General features: G+C 46.7%; 1 protein-coding gene across 1 annotated transcript in view; it reads right to left on the bottom strand.

Annotated features, from left to right (window-relative positions):
* Positions 1-131: 131 nt before the first annotated feature.
* The window catches only part of LAMC1 (laminin subunit gamma 1), a 66,997-nt gene continuing 45,851 nt past the window's right edge, over positions 132-21,277 (bottom strand). The window contains exons 4-28 of the mRNA XM_085068725.1: positions 20,514-20,680; positions 19,401-19,589; positions 17,326-17,443; positions 17,128-17,226; positions 16,886-17,022; positions 15,921-16,043; positions 15,644-15,833; positions 15,338-15,450; positions 13,803-14,024; positions 13,519-13,707; positions 11,940-12,185; positions 11,518-11,671; positions 10,930-11,072; positions 10,049-10,227; positions 9,738-9,894; positions 7,255-7,460; positions 6,777-6,856; positions 6,288-6,425; positions 5,958-6,102; positions 5,468-5,617; positions 4,969-5,083; positions 4,422-4,621; positions 4,042-4,200; positions 3,429-3,528; positions 132-3,044 (exon numbers count right to left, since the gene is read on the bottom strand). Coding sequence (XP_084924851.1) covers positions 2,788-3,044; positions 3,429-3,528; positions 4,042-4,200; positions 4,422-4,621; positions 4,969-5,083; positions 5,468-5,617; positions 5,958-6,102; positions 6,288-6,425; positions 6,777-6,856; positions 7,255-7,460; positions 9,738-9,894; positions 10,049-10,227; positions 10,930-11,072; positions 11,518-11,671; positions 11,940-12,185; positions 13,519-13,707; positions 13,803-14,024; positions 15,338-15,450; positions 15,644-15,833; positions 15,921-16,043; positions 16,886-17,022; positions 17,128-17,226; positions 17,326-17,443; positions 19,401-19,589; positions 20,514-20,680 — 3,976 coding nt within the window. The 3' untranslated portion in view covers positions 132-2,787. The remainder of the gene's footprint in view (positions 3,045-3,428; positions 3,529-4,041; positions 4,201-4,421; positions 4,622-4,968; positions 5,084-5,467; positions 5,618-5,957; positions 6,103-6,287; positions 6,426-6,776; positions 6,857-7,254; positions 7,461-9,737; positions 9,895-10,048; positions 10,228-10,929; positions 11,073-11,517; positions 11,672-11,939; positions 12,186-13,518; positions 13,708-13,802; positions 14,025-15,337; positions 15,451-15,643; positions 15,834-15,920; positions 16,044-16,885; positions 17,023-17,127; positions 17,227-17,325; positions 17,444-19,400; positions 19,590-20,513; positions 20,681-21,277) is intronic.

Here is a 21,277-nt window from a genome sequence, read left to right on the forward strand (position 1 = left end):
ATTCCTTCTCCCTTTCTCCCATCCCAAACCAGGCTGTCTGAGGAGCAAGATGTGAATCTTGCAACTGAGACACATCCCCATCAATACCCCACTACCAAAAAAAGAGTAATACTCAAAAGAATGTCCAGGTATAAGGGGTTACAAATATTCAGACTTTATTATAAATAAGAAATACTGTTTTATACATAAAAACTGCAAGTGTTGCATTTTGTTCACCGCCCCAGACAGCAAGACCACAGATTAAGGCAAAAAAAAGCTGGAGTGAAGGCACGTACTGAGGGGGCCACAGTCAGGAATAAGGTGATGAAGGGATGTCACATGTTGTCTGTGACATCCAGCACTCCACCAGCAGCTGTCATGTCATCACATTATGTAAAGAAATAACTGGACTTATACAATGAATAATGGCTGTAATGCAGTACTGATTAAGAGATCACTTATAAAGTTCTTTTTTTATTTATTATTTTTAAAAAAATTCTGTTAAGAACAGTTTAAGGAAAAAAAACCAAAACATGAGAAGAAAGCAGGAAACCTTAGGTCCAAGGTCAGCCAGGGCATGCGCACATCTTCACATCTGCTCTTCTCACAGCCTTGGCAGAGGTGACATGGTCACAGCCATCTCCCCAGAGCAACCCAATGTCCCTGCACATGCAGGCACAGGCAGCTCTCCTCCAGGGGTGTTTGCAGGCAGGAAGGAAATCCCACAGTCATTAAAGCAGGGGATACAAGAGCAATGTGGAGTTTGCTGGCAACACTCCCTGCCCAGCAGCATTGTCTGCACCAAGCCTCCTGCCTCGCACAGTGGTATCAAGATGTCTCCAAATGCAGCTCTCCGACTACCTCAGCACTGGGTCCAGTCTCCCAGCAGTGCTACAGCTCCTCATAGCCCAGCTGCAAAGCCACAGCTCCTGTCCCACTCCTGGCACAGCATCCCAGGGGTAAAGGGACACAGAACAGGGTACTGCAGGCACCTGAGGCAGGGCTGGCTTTGGAGGCAGGGCTGGAGAGCATCCACCCAACAGGAAAAGTGGTTATGGATGGGTGCTGGGGATACATGAGAGGGAAGCAAGCAGGAGCCCGGCTAGGAGAAATCCCAAGTTTTAAGGGACTGATATGGAGAGAAGTGATACACAGTGCACATGCCCCGATAGGTACAGAGCAAAGCACACAGAGGAGGCCAGGCTACGCCACTCTGGAAATATGGCTGAATATATTTACACACACATACATACACACGAGAGACTTCCTCACACTATAATCATGATTAAAAAAAACAGAAAAAGAAAATCACATTCGCACAAAAAATATAAATTTGAAATAATTAATAGCACCAGTGTGTGTCAGATAGTAATTTCTTCCCCTCTACGCAAACGTACAGAGTTGCATAGTGTTTAAAGGATAGATATATACTGGATCTCAGGAAAAGAGGGGAGCGATGCAGGCTGGAGGCAAGGAGGAAGCTGCAGAGGATGCTCTTGCCTCAAAGTGAGGGGCTCCCCACCGCTCCCACCCAGCCCCAGTGAGCACTGCCTGGGGAGGGAGCCTGCAGGACGGCGGTAGGAGCGGCGTGAAAGGCAGAGCTGCCACCTGAGGCCGGCCCGAGGTCCCTGTGCTGCAGTGGCTTTACGGTGACCAGGAGATCTGGAGGCAAAAGGAAAGGAGGACACCAGGAAATTCCAGCTCTTCCTGCCAGCTTAAAAACAGGCAAAAGGCAAGAGCAATGACAGGAGAGAGAAAAGTGCCACTGTCTTCCTTCAGGAAAGAGATGGGGAGAAAGAAAGACCTTTCCATTTCTACTCGTGTGCCCCCTTTCTTCCCCACCCAAAGACATTCAGCATGGAGGCCAGTGCAGCTGTCAGAGCTCTCTGGATGGCAGCTCTCCTCTTCAGCAAGACTTGTCCTGCTTCAATAAACTCATCTGTCAGTCAGACATTCTGAGCCCAGAAAACCAGATGCTCTGGCAATTCAGTAGCAACAGATGGGAATGCAGCTCCTGGCTTCCACATTCTGGCAGTCTGGACTACCCAGCAGGTAGCAGCTTTCAGATCAGACCCAAAACTTCTCTACAGAACAGGAGTGGGACTGACAAGACCCACCACTCCACCAGTATCCCACCTTCCCAAAGATCTCCAATCAGAGGCTGCCTTTTTCTCAGAGTGATATATCATGACAGAAAGCATTTCAGAAAGAGGCCTCAGCTATTTTGTCAAAGGCTACCAACACTGTTGGATTGGCCACTAGGTAATGATGAAAAAAATATATTCACAGGGTTAGACATAGGGGAAGAAGGATCTGAACAGAGTGCAGCTATACTGGCCATTACAGTAATACTTTGGTAGCCATCCCCTTCCTTCATAATGACAAAGAGCTCCAGGACTGAGGATTTTACAGTCAAAGGGAGAACACAGGAAAGAAAGCTGGGTTAGTTTTGCCTTGCTGTACACAGCTCACATGGTCATTTCTGAGCCACAGTATAAAGAGCCCAGAGCATCTCTCATCCTTGCACTAATCAAAGGGAAACTGTGTCTGAGAAAGGGGCAAAGGTGGAGTGCTCAGGAGACCAATCTATATTAAAAAAACCCTTTGATGCCCAAAGACGGATATTTAATTTCCTTCTCAAAAAAAAAAAAAACAAAAAAAAAACCTTTCAACTTATCCTGATTTGACAAGAAAACAGTGGCTGTGAGCAGTGAAGAGTTGGGGATTTGGAGAAGGTAATGTGTGTTAAGGCACTCCATGGTCAAACCACTGCTCACCAGGGCGATTCCCCCCACCCCCACCACTCCCTTAGGGTTTCTCAATGGACGGGGTGTTGAAACAGCCAGATGGCAAGGTCTTCCTGATATCTTCCAGGTTGCTAATGTCCTTCAGGATCTCTTCAATGTCCCTGTTGTAGGCCTGTATCGCATCATCTTGTCTCTTGGCTTCTCTCTCAAGGAAAGACACTTTCTGGTCCAGCTCACTATCTTTCATCTGGTCTTTGGCGCTGTTCAGGGTACCCTCAATTTCATTCAGTTTGTTCAAGTCCACCGTCTCCAGCTGCCCTGAAAAGCCAGAAGCAAATAGTGAAGTGCATTAAAACCCCTCTGACACCCTGAGTGCTCACACAGCTGAGTCCACCATTGGGCCACAGACCTCCATTGGGCCATCTCTGCACTAGAGACAACATTTGAAACAGGACCAACCACATGGGTGACATCTCCACTGCCTCAAAGGCTTCAGTTTGCAGAAAACCAGCACTGAACATGGCACAACAAGCTCTGAGGCTACGTGGGAAAGAAAAAAATCCAAGGTCCTTACCAAAACCACACAAACTCCATTTCAAGAGGTCAACAGATCCATCTGGCTCCTCACACAGCATTGGCAGGAAAGCCAGCACACACCAGAAAAACACTCAAGGGTATAGAGCACATGAAAGATAATCCTACCTAGTTGATCCAACAGGTCATTAATGACAGTGAGTAAGCTGTTCACAGAGTTCTTTGCTTTTCTTGCATTGTCTTCTGCCTCCTGGGCAGCCTGTGAGGCCTGCAAGATAGAAAAAAATGTAAGTGAGAGCACAAAAAAGGTGCAGGGATTACAAAACTGGTGCCTCTCCTCTGCAGTTAGTTACCCACATTGCTGCCTCCTCACTTCAGGATAACAACCCTGCACAAAGATTTTTATCACAGGGCTGGGGAGAAGTCTGGGACAATCTTCAAGTAATCAGTTTTCTGAATCAGTTTTTCATATTTCAGGACAGGGATCCCTGAAAACTGAGCAGAATTTTGCAGTAAAAGCCAGAATGGAATCAATATGGCCCCAGTCAGATTTTAGCTAAAATAAAAGGAAGAAAAGTAGCTCTCAAATGCCAGCAGGGAGCCTATGCTAAGGCACCAGAACTGGTCTCCTTTTCAGTCCCACTTAAACCTTGGAACAGACTGCATACTGGCTGGACCCAGCAATGTCCAGCAAGAGGAGAGCAGGCAGAAAGCCTTCATTGCCAGGACAGCAGGGAGAAGGCTGCTCCTGGCCACTGCTGCACCTGCCAACACTACTTACCTCGCCTGCCATCTTCATATCCTGCTCAGCATCCGCCTGCTTCCGCTTCAGCTCTTTTTCTGCATCCTGCAGCTGCTTCATCATGTCATCCACTTCCCTGGCCAGTCCTGTCACATCAGCAAAGGTCTTGTCGGCTTCGTCTCTGGTAGCAGCAGCACTCTGCAGCCAACAGGTGGGAGAGAATGGGAAAAAGGTGATGAAGGTGCAGAACTTCCTTTAATCATTCTCATCAAAATGCACTGATTTCCTATATTGTCACATTTTGCATTCGCAGCAGGGAATACAGCAGAGAGCACACGGGCTCACTAGGAAATACTGGAGCAGGAATTTCTGTAGTCACACAACAGCACCTCAGAGGGGGTGAGTTGCAGCAGACTCACCTTCTGAACAGAGCTGGCAATTTTCTCAGCATCATCTGCTCTGGCCTTGGCCTCACGGGCATCAGCAGCAGCATTGCCCAGCGCCAGCTCTGCCTGGCGCGTCTTGTTGTTGGCCTCTGCAATGGTCTGGCTGATGGCAGGGATCTTCTTCAGTGCCTCCTCAGCCGCTGTCTTGTTATCATTCACCCGCTTGTCAAAGTCTAAGGGGGCAAAGCAGATCCTTAGCATGTGCTCCAGAAGAGTCTTGGGATGCTCCTGTAACCAAGATACCCAAGGCTTTCGTGCTGTAACACTGGAGGGACCAAGAGCAAATTGGGTTTAGCTGTCCCTAATTCACATCTTCTGATGCTAAATAAGGAACTTGAAGGAAATTTCCAGTCCCTGAAAACACTTGTATTTTTTTCTTTTAAGAAAAACAAGCTAAAAGAATACACCCGACACTCAGGTAAAGGCAATAGCAGGGCCTCTTTAACCAGAACATCCTACTGCCAAGTGACTTGTCACCACACTGGAATTGAAGGATTCACTCCAAGTGCTTCCTCTTTACCTTTCAGGTTGCTGAGAATGGTATTGGCCTCCTGTAGGGTGCCATTGCCCTTCTGTGCAGCTTCTTCAGCCAGGGCTTTTGCTGCATCTGCTCGAGCCAAGAGCTGGTCTGCAGTCTGAGGAGACATGACATGTATCAATGTATTCCCACCTTCTGAAGGACAATCGTGTACATGTATGAAAAAGCACTGCTCAGCCTCAAACAACAATGCCTCCCAGAACAGCAGTGCTTCCTCTGAGACCAGGTGACTGTATGTACTTTGGGAATACTGTTCTGAATACAAAGTTGACACCACATCTGGCAAATATGGCCTATTTTCCCAACCTCATTGCCATTGCTTTTAACAGCTTTCTGCATCTCCTTTCTGGGGCCATTCTTCAGCATTCTCATAATTAATAAATAACACTAAGATGCAATAAGATGAAATATTTTACATCTGGCCAGTTACTTGGTTTTTTTTTTTTCCAAGGAACAAAAGCCTACGCAAAGTGGAACTGACCTGCTGCTCTGTCTTCCCTTTCTCCAAAAGGTTCTTTACTTCTAGCTCCTTTCCTTTCATATCTTCTCTCAAGTCCTCATAATCTTTTAGCTTCCTGGCAATTAGTTGATCCAGTTCCTCTGCTTCCTTCTTGATCTTATTTGCTTCATTCTGCAGTTGGAAATCACACACACAGATACCTGAATGTTAAAGAATTCCTTAACAGGTGGCAAATTTTTGCACTTCTACATTCAAGCCAAGATGTTTGGCAAACATTTCACTCAGATTTTTGTCCTTCAGAGACTGGGGGAGGTGGGGTTTATGTGGGTGGTTTTCTGCATTTAAACCTCCTGCATAAATGTTGGAATTGCACAAAAGCTGGATTATGCCCAGATGGACAAAAATCCCACAGACCATTCTTATGCAGAGAACATTAGCAGCGTACATTTAAGGTGTGTCAGCAACCTAGCAATCTTCAGGAAATACTGCACATGATGGTGCCCGCATGTACCTCTAGCCCCGTGGAATCCACAGTAGGCAGGTTGGTGAGATTAGCATAGATCTGCAGGGCTCTGTTTCCAGCTTCCTCTGCCTCTGCAAGCACCTTGTTGGCCTGTTTCTCTAGGTCTTGAGAAATATTCCTTGCTTGATTGTACCTAAAAAATCCCCAAGGATCCAGTTATGTTACAGTATTTTTTGTAGAACTGAACTTAGTAAGAGTAGAGAGGCTAAGAAACTGAAAATCAACACCTATAAAATCCAAAGCATACAGAAGGTTGTCTTAGTTTTAATCACTGCTCTAAAGTCAGGAAATAAAAACAATTTTCTGTTACTAACTCACTTCTGGTTGAGCTCATCAATGTCAACTGCAGTTTGGTTTTCTCCAGCCAGGGTCTTCAGCAGGAGTTGATATGCTTCCGTGGAAGTATCATTTGCAGCCTTGGCTGTGTGAACAATCTCATCAGCTTCCTTTTTGTGCCTGGACAAGATGACAGAAGAAAAATAATGCCATTGGATTTGTCCGCCAGTAGTTTTTATCCTCAGGTCTTGATTATATTCTCTCTTACCCTTCCTTCCTTCCTCCCTCCCCCCCCCAGATTTACATATGGGAGATACTGAAACATTTGCAATGGAAGATGGTTGCCATGTCCCTCATCCACATGTCTAATGTTTGCCCTCAGTGCTACACAGCCATCATCCCACAGCACTAGTGTCTTACACAGAAAAGGGTGTGTGTTTCCTACCCAGCAAATTAAATTCTGCTTCCCCCTTACATGGAAGAGCAGAGCCCTGATGTAGGCCACAAGGAGTGTGTCTTGCCACAGCCTACCTTTCCACTAGCTTACGGGCCTCTTCTGCCAACAGAGTCATGTTGTTGGGGTCCCCACTTTGCTCTGGAGGTGTAATGGACTGGAAAAGAAAAAGAAGGGAAAAAAAACCCCTAAAGCTCTTTTTTCATATTTTATTCATTTTTGCTATAAATATTTATTGCCATGATCTAAATGCTTAGAGATGTGTCCAACCTACTTCTCACTTCTCCATATTGTTTTTCTTAAGCCCATGCAGTTTCCACCAATGGTTATCCCTTGAAAAACAACAGTGCTAATATTTGTTTAGGACTTTTTATGTTGGTTTGGGCTAAGATACAATCTGTGACAGACACTGGTGAACTTCCTTCCCTGATTTCCCACGATCTTGATGCAAATTTGCAGTATGAGGAAGAGAGCAAGTGGAGAAACACACCAGACGCACAGAAAGAAAGGCCCTCACCCTCTCGCAGCAGTGTAGGGTCTCAGCAGCACACTCACCACGTTGTCAGCGGCCATCTTGGCCTTCTCTAGCATATCAGAAGCCAAGCTGATCAGGTCCTCAGTGTCCTCCACCCGCACCCGGGCCTGCTCCGCCAGGTTCTCTGTATCCCTCACTGTGCCCTGGATGTTCCTCAGCCTGTTGAGCTGACTCACTAAGGTGCTGTTGATGTCTTTGAGACGATCCATGAGGCCCTGATCTACATCTGAAACATACAACAGAAAAGAGAGGAAGCAAAATTAATTAGAGCAGGAAGAGAAGCTGGACCAGCAGCTTACCACTGCAGGCACCGTCTTGGTAGGTTAATCCCCTACTGAAAGGGAACCAGCAAAGCCATTTCACAAGTCACTCTGCTTGAGGTCAAAGTCATCATCAGAACGTGAACCAAACAGGAGAAATGAAAAGCCGTTAACTACTAATAAGACAATCCCACTGGGTGTTGGAACTGACTCTGATGGGGGATTGTGTGCTCAGAATAATGTTTTACTTCTGTCATTGACTTAAAATGACAACAGAGCTGCTCCTCAATGGGTACGAAATGTCTGTTTTTTGAATTCTTTTTAGCTTGACTCCTAGAAATTAAGCGGAGATGGAGGAATCATGCAGATGTGCATTTTTCCACACTTGAGGCAACAATGGCTACTCCCAAGACAGACATAGGGAGCTACACAGCAAGCAGCTAGGAGCTCTGTGGAATAGCAAACCCACTCCAAATTCTCCCCAAACCAAAGGGCTGACAAAAGCTGGCAGGATAGAGCCTTGGTTTTGTCATACATAGGACCTATAAGGCACCCAAACTTCCCCACATTTTTGGACCACCAGGTAACTCCCCACATTAGCAGCCTAATAATGGAGGCATCACAGCACAGATATGTGTCTCACGACCAAGGCTGTTTTGAAAAGCTGAGAGTGTTACCAAGAATTAAAGTGCAAGCAGAAGCCTGCAGAACTCCAAAATTAAGATTTTTCCCAGATTTTTCCTTGACCTTGCAGCACATTTTAAGTATTGAACATCAACACTCGACACATTTCAAAAACATACTACCACAGAAAACCAAAAATAACTCCTACAGGTGTGCACAGATTTTTGCAAGGGTAATTTTTGTTGCATTTAACTTGCTCTCTTAGGTAAGAGAAGAACATTGGAGCTGAGAAAGGGTGTGGAGCACAAGTCTGATGAGGAGCAGCTGAGGGAGACAGGGGGGCTTAGCCTGGAGAATAGAAGGCTCAGGGGGGACCTTCTGGCTCTCCACAAATCCCTGACAGGAGGGGGCAGCCAGGGGGGTTGGGGCTCTGCTCCCAGGGAACAGGGACAGGATGAGAGGAAACGACCTCAAGCTGTGCCAGGGGAGGTTTTAGTTGGATAGTGGGAAAAATTTCTTCACTGAAAGGGCTGTCCAGCCCTGGTACAGCCACCCAGGGAAATGGTGGAATCACCATCCCCCGATGGATTTAAAAGCTGTATAGATTTGGGGACATAGGTTAGTGGTGGCCTTGGCAGTGCTGGGGGGCAGGGAACAATTTGACTTGATCTTAAGGGTCTTTCCACATTAAATCATTCTATGATTCCAAAACATGAAAAGAGAGATCAAAAATTCCACCACAATACCAAATCTATTACCTCATCTTTCTCCAGTCCCCACCCTGCTACCCCCTTATGTGGGACTATTATCCAGGCACAGATGCCAAGAAGGCAGTGTAAGCCCACCTCAGCTAAAGCTGAGAACAGCTTAAGCAACCATTCTCACTGGCAGGAATCTTCCCAAGCAAATACCAGCATTAGATGAGTGTGCGCTTTTTCCCAGCTTCACACAAAGGGGACAAATTTTTCCAAAGTGGTCTGAAATCACCAAACCAGCTCCCAGGGCAACATCTTTTACTGCAAAGTCAATAGTCTTCATCAAGATTCTCTTTTCCAAAACATGCATCATCTTACACATTAAAGAGACCCTAAAGACAACCCACTATCACAGACATGACAAACATTCTGCTTACAGACATCCCGTAGTAGGGGTGACAATACAAGAATCAATTTAAAGCAGAGCTCAACAGGAAAAACAGCACTCTTCTGAACATTCTACACTTTGTGATGATATCCCACCAAGAACTACTTAACCCTAAGATGTCTGAGCAAATTTAAAGCCTAATAAGTATACTGCAAGGTTTTCTTACTATTTAACAAATAAAACCCTCCTTTGCATCTAGAGAAGAGGGTAACACATTAAAACACTTGCATCTATATAGAGCTAGAGGCAGATCTTTACTTCCATGTACAACAGGAACTGCTGTGTAGAACAGCATGGACAAAAGCATAAGCACTGTTATTCTGATAATAACATTCACTGACTCAGTGATGCCTGAAATAGATGTCAGTCCTTGAGCACAGCACAGACTTGAAATAAAACATGCTGTCTCCAAAGGGAACAAGAACATCAGGCAAATAACTCATTTAGTTGGTCCCTGTCTGATCTGGTCAACTCACCTTTGCTCTTTTGTGCTTCATGGAGCAATTCCATAACTTCTCTTTCTGCCTGCTTTAACCTCTCTTCGAAGGCTTCATCAGTTACAGTTTCTTCTCTGGTACCCAAGTTTGCTATAAGATCTTCCAGCTCCCGCAGCCTTTCACGTTGCTCCACCACCTGCGTGAGAGGGACAGAGCACAGCTATGACACAGCAAAGCACCTTGAGCTTGAGCCTCTCTGCCTTCAGCAACCACCAACAGCCATGGGCCGAAATGCTGCAAAAGTGGGCCACTGTCTCCAGCAGTACTGACAGCAGTATTTGTGGCCTTACCTTATCTTTCACTAATCTGTAACAGGCTGGACACTCCTGGCAGCCTGGCCACGAGCGGTTGTAGAAATAGTTCTCCTCACACTGGTCACAGCGGCTCCCCACGAAGCCTTCCTTGCACTCGCAGTGGCCATTCTCCTGGCACTGCAGGGAGCGCGAGCCCTCAGGATCACAGTCACAGGCTGCAGGGAAGTTAAACCTCAGTCAGACTGCAGAAGAGGCAGAAATAGCCTAAAACTCACAGGATGAGAGGATATCCTTAATACCCTAAAACATTTGCAAATCTATGGGGCACAAACCCACAGCTGAACCTCACTCCTGATCACAGTGCTTCTACTCACAAGCAGGATCCAACACTGACTCTGTGTGTTCAGTGTTGATATTGCCTCTCCTACAAAGCATCTTTCTACCCCATTTCATTGTAACCAGTTGCAGTTAGTTTTCCTGCTCTTTACACGCAGGGATATCAATGAGAAAAGTTTCGATCATCCTGCTTTGCAATCATGTTTACAAGATCGGCTGCTCCTCAAGACAAAATCTGTATACAGAGGCCATCTGCAGAGCAGCTGTGAAGGAACACATTAGGAAATAGGGCTGTTGGAGGCCAAGATTCAGAGAATGTTTTTACATCAAGGAGAAGTAGGAATCTACTAAGGTGGATATCTAGTAAGTCAGACAAGAAAAAGGTAACAAAAGAAGAAGGGGTTAAGCTATAGTACAGCAATTAAATTTTGTCATGCACAGTGTGGACATAAAAGTGCCAAGTTCTGCTGTGATGAAGAACAATGTGACAAAGTACCTTCCTAGAGGCAGATGGAAAGCAAAGGCAAGGCTAGGTGTGCAACATCCTTCCCATCTTCCTCACTCTGGCCCCTCAGACTTACGTTTACAGCCTTTGGAGCCGAAGCCAAAGTGGTTGCCCTCACATCTGTCACAGTGCTGGCCAGCAACGCCTGGCTGGCACTCACACTGCCCCGTCCGGATGTCACACTGCCCGTTGGTGGACCCAAGCGCATGGCAGTTGCACCTGGGGGAGGTAGGCACATGTCAGATATGACACACAAGGGACACATGGGGCAAGTGCCTCTCTGAAGAGTGCAGGTCAACATTCACATTTGTAAAAAATCTGTTTTCTTGCTGTGCAGATGCTGCAGGCGAGGCACTGAGCTTTTGAACCATGCAAGGTCACTTGCTGCCTGCACTAAAAAAGGAACCCATGAGCCCCTGACACAATCACAAAGTCATGTGGCAGTTTTCTATTTAAAACCCTGATTTAGAGCTCTTTATAAAGCTATTTATAAGTCAGGCTTTTTGTACAGCCTCAGTAGTTGCTTCTTGACCACTGCTCTTCCCCACCCACAGCAGCACTGAGGCACACCTGTTACTTGTGACAAATATCACATTCCTGCACAACGTAAACACAGACCCTCCAAAACCAGGGTCTCTCTGCCACAAGCTAAGGAAAACCTCACCTCTCACAGCCACGTCCACTCTGGAGGTTGAAGAATCCAGGCTCACAGGTACTGCAGTCCCTCCCAGTGACATGAGACAAGCACTCGCACTGCCCAGTCACTTGATTGCAGATCGTCTGCTGATTCATGGTGCCGTAGGGATCGCAGTGACAAGCTGAAAAAATAAAAAGGTATGGAGAAACACGCACGAAGTTAGAAATCCCTTGTGGTGTTGGTAATCACCCTAATAGGCCTGGAACCAAACCACATAGCCATCCAGCCCTTCAATAGCACTAAGTGCCCACAAACACAGGGATTTTAGCAAGCTCGAACCACCAAACCAGGGTAAAGCCACATACTGCTGCTGACGGGCACAAGCAAGAGCCTGACAGCAGTTTCTGGGGACAAAACCATTTTTAAATGCATAAAGAAGCAAGTCTCACCTCTGCACTTGTCAGCAGGGTTGGGGGCCAGGGGGTTCCCGAAGAAGCCATCCTTGCAGCGGTCGCAGTAGAAGCCGGCAGTGTTGTAGATGCACTTGAGGCACTCGCCAGTCTGGCGATCGCAGTTGCCCACGGCGTTGGGGTCAATGTTGTCATTGCACTGGCACAGGCGGCAGGGCCTCACGGCACCATTTTCGCCCAGTGGGTCTCCAAAATAGGCATCATCACACAGCTCGCACCTCTTGCCTGGGACACAACACAGACACAGGTGCTGCAGCAGGAAAGCCCTTTGCTGCCATCTCACAAGGATGCACCTTTGCAGTCCCTTCTGAAAAGTAAACTCTCCAGCCTCTTTCCTTTCACCGTTCTGTTGGGGCCAGATGCAAATCCCTCCTTATCTGTAAATTCAAGCTGATTTTTCACTGGAACTTTGCATTATTAATTATTTCCACTCTTCCTTCCCCTCCTATCTCTTTAAGCCAAGCCTATTTGCAGTAATTTGTTGTTAATTTAAGAATCCCAATAGGTAGAGCTCCATGGGGCATCACTGCTCCAGGAAGCTCCACTGCCAATGAGACCTGCCAAACCTCCATGGGAAGCCACTGAAGCATGCAATTCAGCAGTTTCCTACACTTACTGCAGATCTGACCTCCCTAGCCAGTTATGAGCTCCATTTCTTAGGCAGTTCTTGCACATACACATCCCTTTTCCCTGACATCCCAAAAAGGTGGTGTGAGACAGGAGGAAGTCTTGAGCAATCACACAGCTCCAAGATCAGCTGCTGCAGCCACCTGAGCTCAAAGGAACCTGGGCCCTGCTTTGGCTCACAACACAGTGGCACCCACGGGAACCCCCACAAGCTGCCTCTGTGCTTCATCAGAGGTTTTCCTAAGCACTCAAGAATTTACAGGTATTCTGTACTTTGGACTCTGCCATGCCAAGCATAAAATCAGCAGAGAAGCATGAAGGCTGCCAACCATCCTATGGCTTTCTTGCTTGTTGCAGGCAGAACATAAGTGTCTACTTAACAACTCAGCTACATGCTTGCACTGCACAGCTTAATGCTAAGAAAAAAAGATCTGTATCTGTTCACATATTTCTTCTTAAAATTGCTGAGCACTAGTTTGATCTTGTATTTTTTTGGGCAGTGTTTGTGAGTCACTGCATCCTTCCTGCTCTTCCTAGGAAGCATCCTGCAGTGTCTCTCTTGCTGGCAAACTGCACCTTCTAATTTTATTTCAGTCTGACCCACCTTCCTGGCTCTTTTAAATCTATTTTCTGCCCAACACCATGCCATCACCAGAGCTCTACTAGAAGCCAGCATGGCTCACCTACACCGCACAGAAATGGTCAGACTTTGCAAAGGTCAAGCCTGTTGTTCTCAAGAAACAGGCAAGAACAACATGGGAAGCCCTGAGCCTCACACAGAAAACAGGGCTGAGGAAGGCAGAAGGATTTGAACCAGAAGACACAGCAGCTTTCAGTGCTGCTCATTGTGGATCAGAGAACCAGAACTAGCAGGAGACACATTTTCATAAGCATGTGGTTGTAGAAAAAGATGCTGTGTGTAGGAACACACCTGTAGTGCCAGCCTGGCAGCTGGTGCACACAACCTCCTTGGTGCGGGGCACAATGGCACAACTCGAGCTGCCTGGGCAGGGGCAGGGCTGACAGTCGAAGGCTGTGCCGGCCGTGGCATCACCATAATACCCATCACTGCATTTCTCACAGTGAGCCCCCGCTGTGTTATCCCTGCAGTTGCACATGCCTGCAATAGAGAGGGACATGGGTTTTGCTTCATTGTCAAACCCAGAAAAGAAGAACTACCCTCTTGCTGCTCCCTGTTTGGTCAGCCCCTCTTACCTGTCTCAGGATCGCACGTCTCGCTGTGCCCATTGCACGTGCAAGGTACACAGGGGCTGTACAGCCCGAGGCTTGGGGTCTCTCGCCGGTACCCAGAAGTGCAGCGCTCACAGAACTGTCCCTTGTATCCTACTGGACATGAGCAGCTCTCCACCCAGGCCACAGGCACACCGGGTCCAGGACGAGCACTTGTGATGGTGACATCATCCAGGTGACCAGCACCTAGAAAGCATCAAGGGGCAAACTTCCTGTAGTCACAAAGGCTTTCATCACTGCCTCCCCAAACAGAGCTGAACAGTACAAGGGACAGACAGGTGGGTGCTTGCAGTTGATGAGGTGAATCAAGACGCAAACCCCTCCAGGGAGGTTTAGACAGATGAGAAAAGATGCACTAGAGATCACCAAAGGAACATGCAGGGCGGGAAAGCTGAGAACAACAATACAGAGAAGAATCTGAGAACAGCAGATGAGCAAGTACAGTCAGTTAAAATTAAGTTATATTTTACATGTGTACAGTTTCCATTCCCAAATCAAATAACAAAACCAATTCCTGGCTTTCAAGATGGAACAGACCATCTCTCCAGCAAGTTTAATATACTGTCTGTAAATCATGCCTCAGGACAAACTCTTCAGCTATTCCTCTCAAGTCATTCCTTCCTCTCGCATTTCAGCACTTCCCCCCTCTACTCCCAGCCCCTTCCCTGTAGCAAAACAGAGCCCAGACACAACACAGCTGGCTTTTAACTTATGACACTGTGTTTGTACCACTGGAGCAGTACCTCCAGTGCACTGAGCAGAGCCACAGCTCCCACATATTAGCAGTGGCTATGGCACTCAGGGATTGCTTACTCCGCATCTTTCCACCCCTCCATTTTACAACCCCACATTTCTCATTATGGGCCACCCTTCTGAAAACACTTGCAGTTTTCCCAAATTCCCAAATGCAAATTATCCTGTGCATCTTCGTGCAAAAATTCTTCATCACACAGCAATATCTAAGAACATATTCTTGCTTCAAATTCATGCCTATTTTTATAAATCCTAGTTATGAGGAACTTTCACTCAGGTTCTGTACATGCAGCATTTTAGGACCTTTTCCTTCCCATTTGTCAAGTCAAGGCAAGACCCAGAAAGAAGGGGGATGTAACCATTCCCAGGGTAGCAAAACTTGAAGCTAAGTGTTGTAAACTTCCTACATCCTATCATGTCCTTCAGGATTCTGTACTATGTATTTTTACCAACTGGAGGACAAAGGCTATCCAACAAAGCAAAATTCCCATGTTTAGAGCAAGGAATCAGCAGTTGATAAGCATTCTGCTTCCAGACATTCAAAGACAGCACTTTTCTTTCCCATATCCTCTTCAGGAGGCCTGGGAGATGATGTTACACAGGAAGGCCAGGTGAAAAGCCATTGGCACAAGCTTTGCCAAATAAGCTGCCACAGCTATTTATGTCTGGGCTCTACAATGAAGCAGCCCAAGCAGTAGCAAAATTGGTTTGCCCCCTCTTCTGCAACGTTCTGCTCAGTGACTTACTTCTCTCACTGTATGTCCCACGGATCTTGATGGAAGTTAAGTTGTGGAGAAGCTTCTGGAACTCAAATGCTGTAAGAGCAGGCCTCCATGGGTAATCTGCAGCCTCATGGAGCCTGGGGAGAAGAGCCGTGCATCATCAACACAGCTTTCAGCTGCTAACAGTTGCACCCTCTCAAACCCCACTTTGCAACAGCACTGTGCTATTGCAACATCACCCATATAAGCTTAAAATTAATGGTATCTGCTTCCTCAAGAGCTCAGAGGCCAAAGACAGCCCAGGTCAGGTGCCAGCTGCTCCCACCATACCTGAAGGCATAGGTCTGCGTGTTCTCACTGGGGTAGGAGTTGCCCTGGGCAATGAGTGGCACCGACACTCTCAGCCCAGCCCCTTCCAGCACCAGGTCCTCTGCGGAGAGGCGTGTGTCCCGCCTGTCCACGCGGAAGGAGAAGGTTAGGTTTTGCCCGTAACTCAAAACCTGGTTGCCTAAGAACTTGCCTGAAAGGGGAAGAAATCCTTGCAATTAGGGGACAGAACACAAAGGGCACAAGCAGCACAGAAAGCAATCCTTTTAGAATGACCTACGTGGTGCAACAAAGTACATGGGGAAGTAGGTGTCTGAGACAACAGAGACGTCCTGGGTCTCAGCACTCCACTGGAGCAAGACCTCCGAGCCATCGCGCTGCTCAGCACGCCACTCATCCTCTCCTGAAGAATCAGACAGGCAAGAGTTAATACCCTTGGAAAATAGAGGTTTGCACACACTTCTTGTGTCACACTGTGCCTTAGTTCATCTAATGTGCATGGGCACTGACAGGCTGCAGAAAGCAACGGTGCAGAAGAATTTAGATAGTAAACACCATCTTCCCAATCTGAGCCCCTAACTCGACTGCTGACTTGAAACCTCTGGACTTCAAACCCTATGATGACTATTTGTCCAAAACCTCCTTTTACAAAGAGCTTAAGCAGAGATGGAAAAACCTGCAGTCCCCTACAACTTAATTGCAGACTTTGTACGAACTATTCTCCAGTGGAATTTTAATTAAAAAGATGTTCTTTTCAGACCACGCAGCATGAAAACATGCATACATAGGAAACTGACTGCATGAAAAAACAGATTTTTCCTGGGCTTACAGACTCACTGGAAACACAACTGTGTTTCCTTCACAGCCATGTAAACCCCAAATCTAAAGTGATTTTGATCCTCTCAATCATAAAGTCCTGATTTAGTTCTACAACTGAGGAAACTCTGCTTTGTCAGCACACCTCTCAGGCTAGAAAAGTATCTATTTGCAATTCCCTCTTGCACCTGCACCATGTAAAATAATTGTGCCCTAGGCCAGAGCTGTGAATTCATTCTTCCTGATCTGAACAAACAAGCTGCAGACATGGAAGCTCCAAGTAGCTTCAGCACTTTCGAAAGTGGGATCCTAGATCTGCCTGCCCAAGGTTTGTGGTCTTGCATAGAAAGGAAGAAGCTGGGTTTTTTTAATCACTTCTTACTCCAGTCTACAGCCCAACTGGAGATACAAAGGAAAGCTCAATTTTACCAAACTGGAAGTTGGAGGTGATGCTATAGACACTGTAGCCCACAGCACTGGTGCAGACTGAAGAGTGTCCAAAACAGAAGCAGGGGGTACAGCCTCTGGGATTGGAGGAATCCAGATGGAAAAATCCAGGTTTGCATCTGAAAATGTGAAGGAAAGAGAATTATTTTCCCTAATGCTTAACCCCAGGTCATCGCTTGAATGCTTTTCATTTTTGAAACAAAGCCACAGGAAGAAAAACTCACTTCTCACAGTGGAATCCTTCCACATTGTCCTTGCACGCACACCGCCCTGTTTCAATGTTGCATTCCCCTGTGCTGCCTGCAGCATTGCAAGAACAGGGCCTGGGAGAGTCAGGAGAGAGGACAGTACAGTAAAAGCCACATAGAGAAAGCTTTTTAAAAAGTCTAGTTTTCCTTTTAGAAAGCTGCAATCCCCCTTACCTGCACCCAGCTTCAGAGAGAGAGTGGAACCCTGGCTGGCACCGGTCACACTTGTCCCCCATCACGCCGGGTTTGCAGCTGCACTGGCCATAGCTGTCGCACTGTGTGCTGAGAGAGCCTGCGGGGACAGCAGGACAGGCACCTCAGCACGCACACAGAGCTCCATCAGCTCTCCAAATTTTACAAAACAGGCAAGAAATAAGGAAGAAGAAAGCGGGAAGCACCACCTCAAGCTGATGAGCGACAGCTTATTTAAAGACTGCCTCTAGCTCACAAGGATTTTTCCCCTGGCAGCTCTAGACAGATGAATTGTTATCTAGTCTTCCCAAACTATATGCAGTCTTTTATTCCTACAAGCCAACCTTTTTATATGTAAACTACAATTTTAACTTCAAATTGCCTTCTACTTCTTCATCCTCAGTGCTACCCTTTGCATGCCTCCAATTCCATGTCTGTTCTACTTTGTAATACCTAATTTTCAAGATTTTATTACTTGAATCCCTTGTGTTCCCCCTAATCACCATCTCTGCTTTCCCTGAACTCTCCCTTTCACACTCCAATTTCTCCCCTTGATTCCTAAGTTGAATTTAAAGACTAAACTGCCTTCTTGGAGCAAGGCTGCATGTGCCGCTATGAATCCTAGTTAACTCTTGAGTAAAACCCTCATTTTTAGAAGGACACCTTCCTCAGTACTGCTCCGTTCAAGTGGTCTTGCACAAAAAGTGGTAGCAAGTTTCTTTTATCTATAGTGAGCAAAATGCTTTCTCCCAAGCATCCATATAGCTGGCAGCCTCAGAGGTGTCAGCACTGTAAGAGTTAAACTAGGAGAAAAATATTTTAATATACAGAAATAGTTGCTTGTTTCCACTTCAATCCACACCAGAAGATTATAGCAAAGTGAAGAGTTATAAAATGATTAGGCTGGATGGGACAGAAGAATTCACAAAATGTTTACCACATACAGCCAAAGTTCAAATCCCCTTTGCAGTCCCACTTAGGATTATTTAGGAAAAAAGAGTACTTGGACAAAAAATAACAATCCAAACATATCCAGGAGATTCAAATATGCCCTAGGTGCCAGTGTGCCACAGCATACAAGCCGATGGCTTAAGTTATAAAGCTTTCTGAGAGCTGTCCTTAAAGACCTGAGAAGTCACCTCCCTGCATCTTCTTGACCATCTCAGCAGACACCAACCCTCACCCCTCTCAAAATAAGGTCTGACACAAGGACCCAGGAGAGCAGTCAGAAGAAGAAAGGGCCTTCATTGGTCAAAAATTTCACAACTGAATGACTCCCTGACCAAATTAGACAGGAGATGCACCCTGGCAGACCTCTCCCTGGCTGCTTTTTGGGCATGCTGCAATTACTTATTCCAGCTACTCTTTTGAAACCTCACATCCTATCTCACTATGTGTTACCCTTTTCCCTCCTTCCCCCTTACTTGCTGTGGGCTGGTGCAGTTATGGGATCACACCTGACAGGTTTAGTGGTTCCTTTCACGACAAAAGATTTGTTCTCCTGCCAGAATTACCCCCCTCCCCGCTTTTTTAAAAGGAGTTTAACTACACATTTTGAGTTTACTCTTACTTTACTTATGTCACCCCACCCCCTTTTGTGTTTAAGTTTCACTGGTTTATATTTATAGTGCTTGGATACTCAGTAGGAGAAACTGATGCAGCAGCTAAAATTCACTACAACTCCTCAGCATGAACAATTTCCAGAAATACTCAATCACATCATCTTGGTTATTAAGAATTTAAACAAGCATCCAGGGTAACACATGTGCAATGGAAAAAATAATCTATTTCAGAATATATTTGAAGGAAGGGGCAGAGGCAACCCATCTGCCCCTGCCACCCTAATCCCATTTAGATCCACCGATAACTTAAACCAAAATACAACCCAATAAACATTTCCAACATGTAGGGGGAAAAAAAACCAAAACAAAGAAGAAATCCAAACAATCCCATCCCTTCTTTTTACCCCAGAGTTTGCCATGAGCTTCATGACCAAAAGAAGAGGTGGGTTTTGTGCATGGAAGTTTGCAAGCAGCCACATTTGCAGCCCTGCTCACCGACGGGGTTGCAGCTGCAGGGAAGACAGGCCTTGTCACTGGCCAGGCGGTAGAAGCTGTCCCGGCAGCGCTCGCAGTGGGGTCCGTCCGTGTTGTCAGCACAGGCGGTGCAGTGGCCACCGTGGCCCGTGGCACGGTACAGCTCGGGGTCGAAGTAGCACTCCTGGGACCGCCCGCTGCAGTCACACGCTGCAAAGACAGGGCACCATCAGCCCCTCCCCGCAGCACAAAACCCACCCTGCACAGTTAAGCTGTAGAGGAGATGGGCAAGGAGCTTTAACCACTCTGAGACCTGAAACAAACTCAACACCATCCTCATCAATGCCCAAAACAAACCCAGCATTTTCTACCCCACTTCTTCCACATCAGGCTGCCACTTGCAACCAAAATGCTGCCCTCAGACACAGCAACACCGATCTCCATCATCCAAACATGCATGAGAAGGTAACATGAGGCTACTCCATGCTGTAACAAGAGCTTCTCTCCCAGATTGCAAATACCTAGACAGCAGGACACCCCAATTTCACCAGCCTGTTGAGGGAAGCCACAGACAGCTGGGACCAATCTAGACACACAGAAATCAGACAGGAAAAAAGCTTTCCTGTCTGAAAAAGCTTCCCCTATAAAGTAAACTACCAGGAGCTGTGGTCTGGGACAAAACAAGCAAATTGGTGTTCTGTGAGAGAGAGTTGCATTTGCAGTTCAGAAATTAGATTAAATAATCAAAAAGGAACTGTAAAAACCAATAACCCAAACACAAAAATCAGCTGATGCTAAATGAGGAGCTTTTGAAAGGGCAATTATACTCCAGCATAGTAAACAGATTTTTTTCCTATAGGTCCCATAACGTACAAGCCTGTGCATTTTTGCAGCACACCTCTTTCCTTAAGGTGGCTCCCACGCTTCTCCTGAAAGGAGATGCCCACTCCTAGGGATCTAAGAGAAAGCTCCTACAGGATAGCAGTGGAATGAGCAATAGTCCCATGAACTGTGCTTAATGCTGGCTAACTGCAACTGAGACAAGTCAAAACCAGGCAGGGCCAGATTGTGATTGCCAGCAGAGGCAGGGGACCCTGCCCCAGCCAGGCTGTCCCTGGGTGTGACTGCACGTACGCAGGCACTCGTTGGCGCTCTCCGCAGTCGCTCTCCTCCACGGGCGGTCGTTGAAGAAAGGAAGGCACTTTTCACAGTCCACCCCAAAGGTGTTGTGCTTGCAGTTGCAGACCAGCTTCCCAAGCTCGTTCTTCACACACTCACTCGCATGCCCATTGCATTTGCACCTGGTTCAGCAGAAGCAAGGAACAGGTATAAAAACACCAGGGCTCCAGACCACTCACAAAGCAACCCCAAAAAACAGGGCCCAGATCTGAAAATCTAAGATGAGACAAATTCAAAGGTAGATGATCACAACAAAATTGAGAACAAAACTGCTGTCATTCAGCCTGGAGAAGAGGAGACTTCAGAGACATTTTATGGAGACCTTGTAGTATCTAATGGGGGTCTACAAGATGGAGAGAACCTTTTTATCAGAGCCTGTAGTGATGGGACAAGGGACAGTCATTTTAAACTGAAACATGGTGGGGTTAGACTGGACATAAGGATGCAACGTTCTACAATGAGGGCAGTGAGACCCTGGCACAGGGTGCCCAGAGAAGCTGTGCCTGCCCCATCCCTGGAAATGCCCGAGGCCAGACTGGATGGGGCTTGGAGCAACCTGGGATAGTGGAAGGTGTCCCTGCCCACAACAGGGGTTGGATGATCTCTGAAGGTCCCTTCCAAACCAAACCATTCTATGAAACAACGAGGTGCAGCCTGCTCCACATAGGCATTTAGAAATGGAAGAAAGTTAACTAACAACTCTGCAGTCTTCAGAATAA

This window comes from Lichenostomus cassidix, chromosome 8 (assembly GCF_008360975.1).
Source record: "Lichenostomus cassidix isolate B80296 chromosome 8, HeHo_3.0, whole genome shotgun sequence".
NCBI lineage: Eukaryota > Metazoa > Chordata > Aves > Passeriformes > Meliphagidae > Lichenostomus > Lichenostomus cassidix.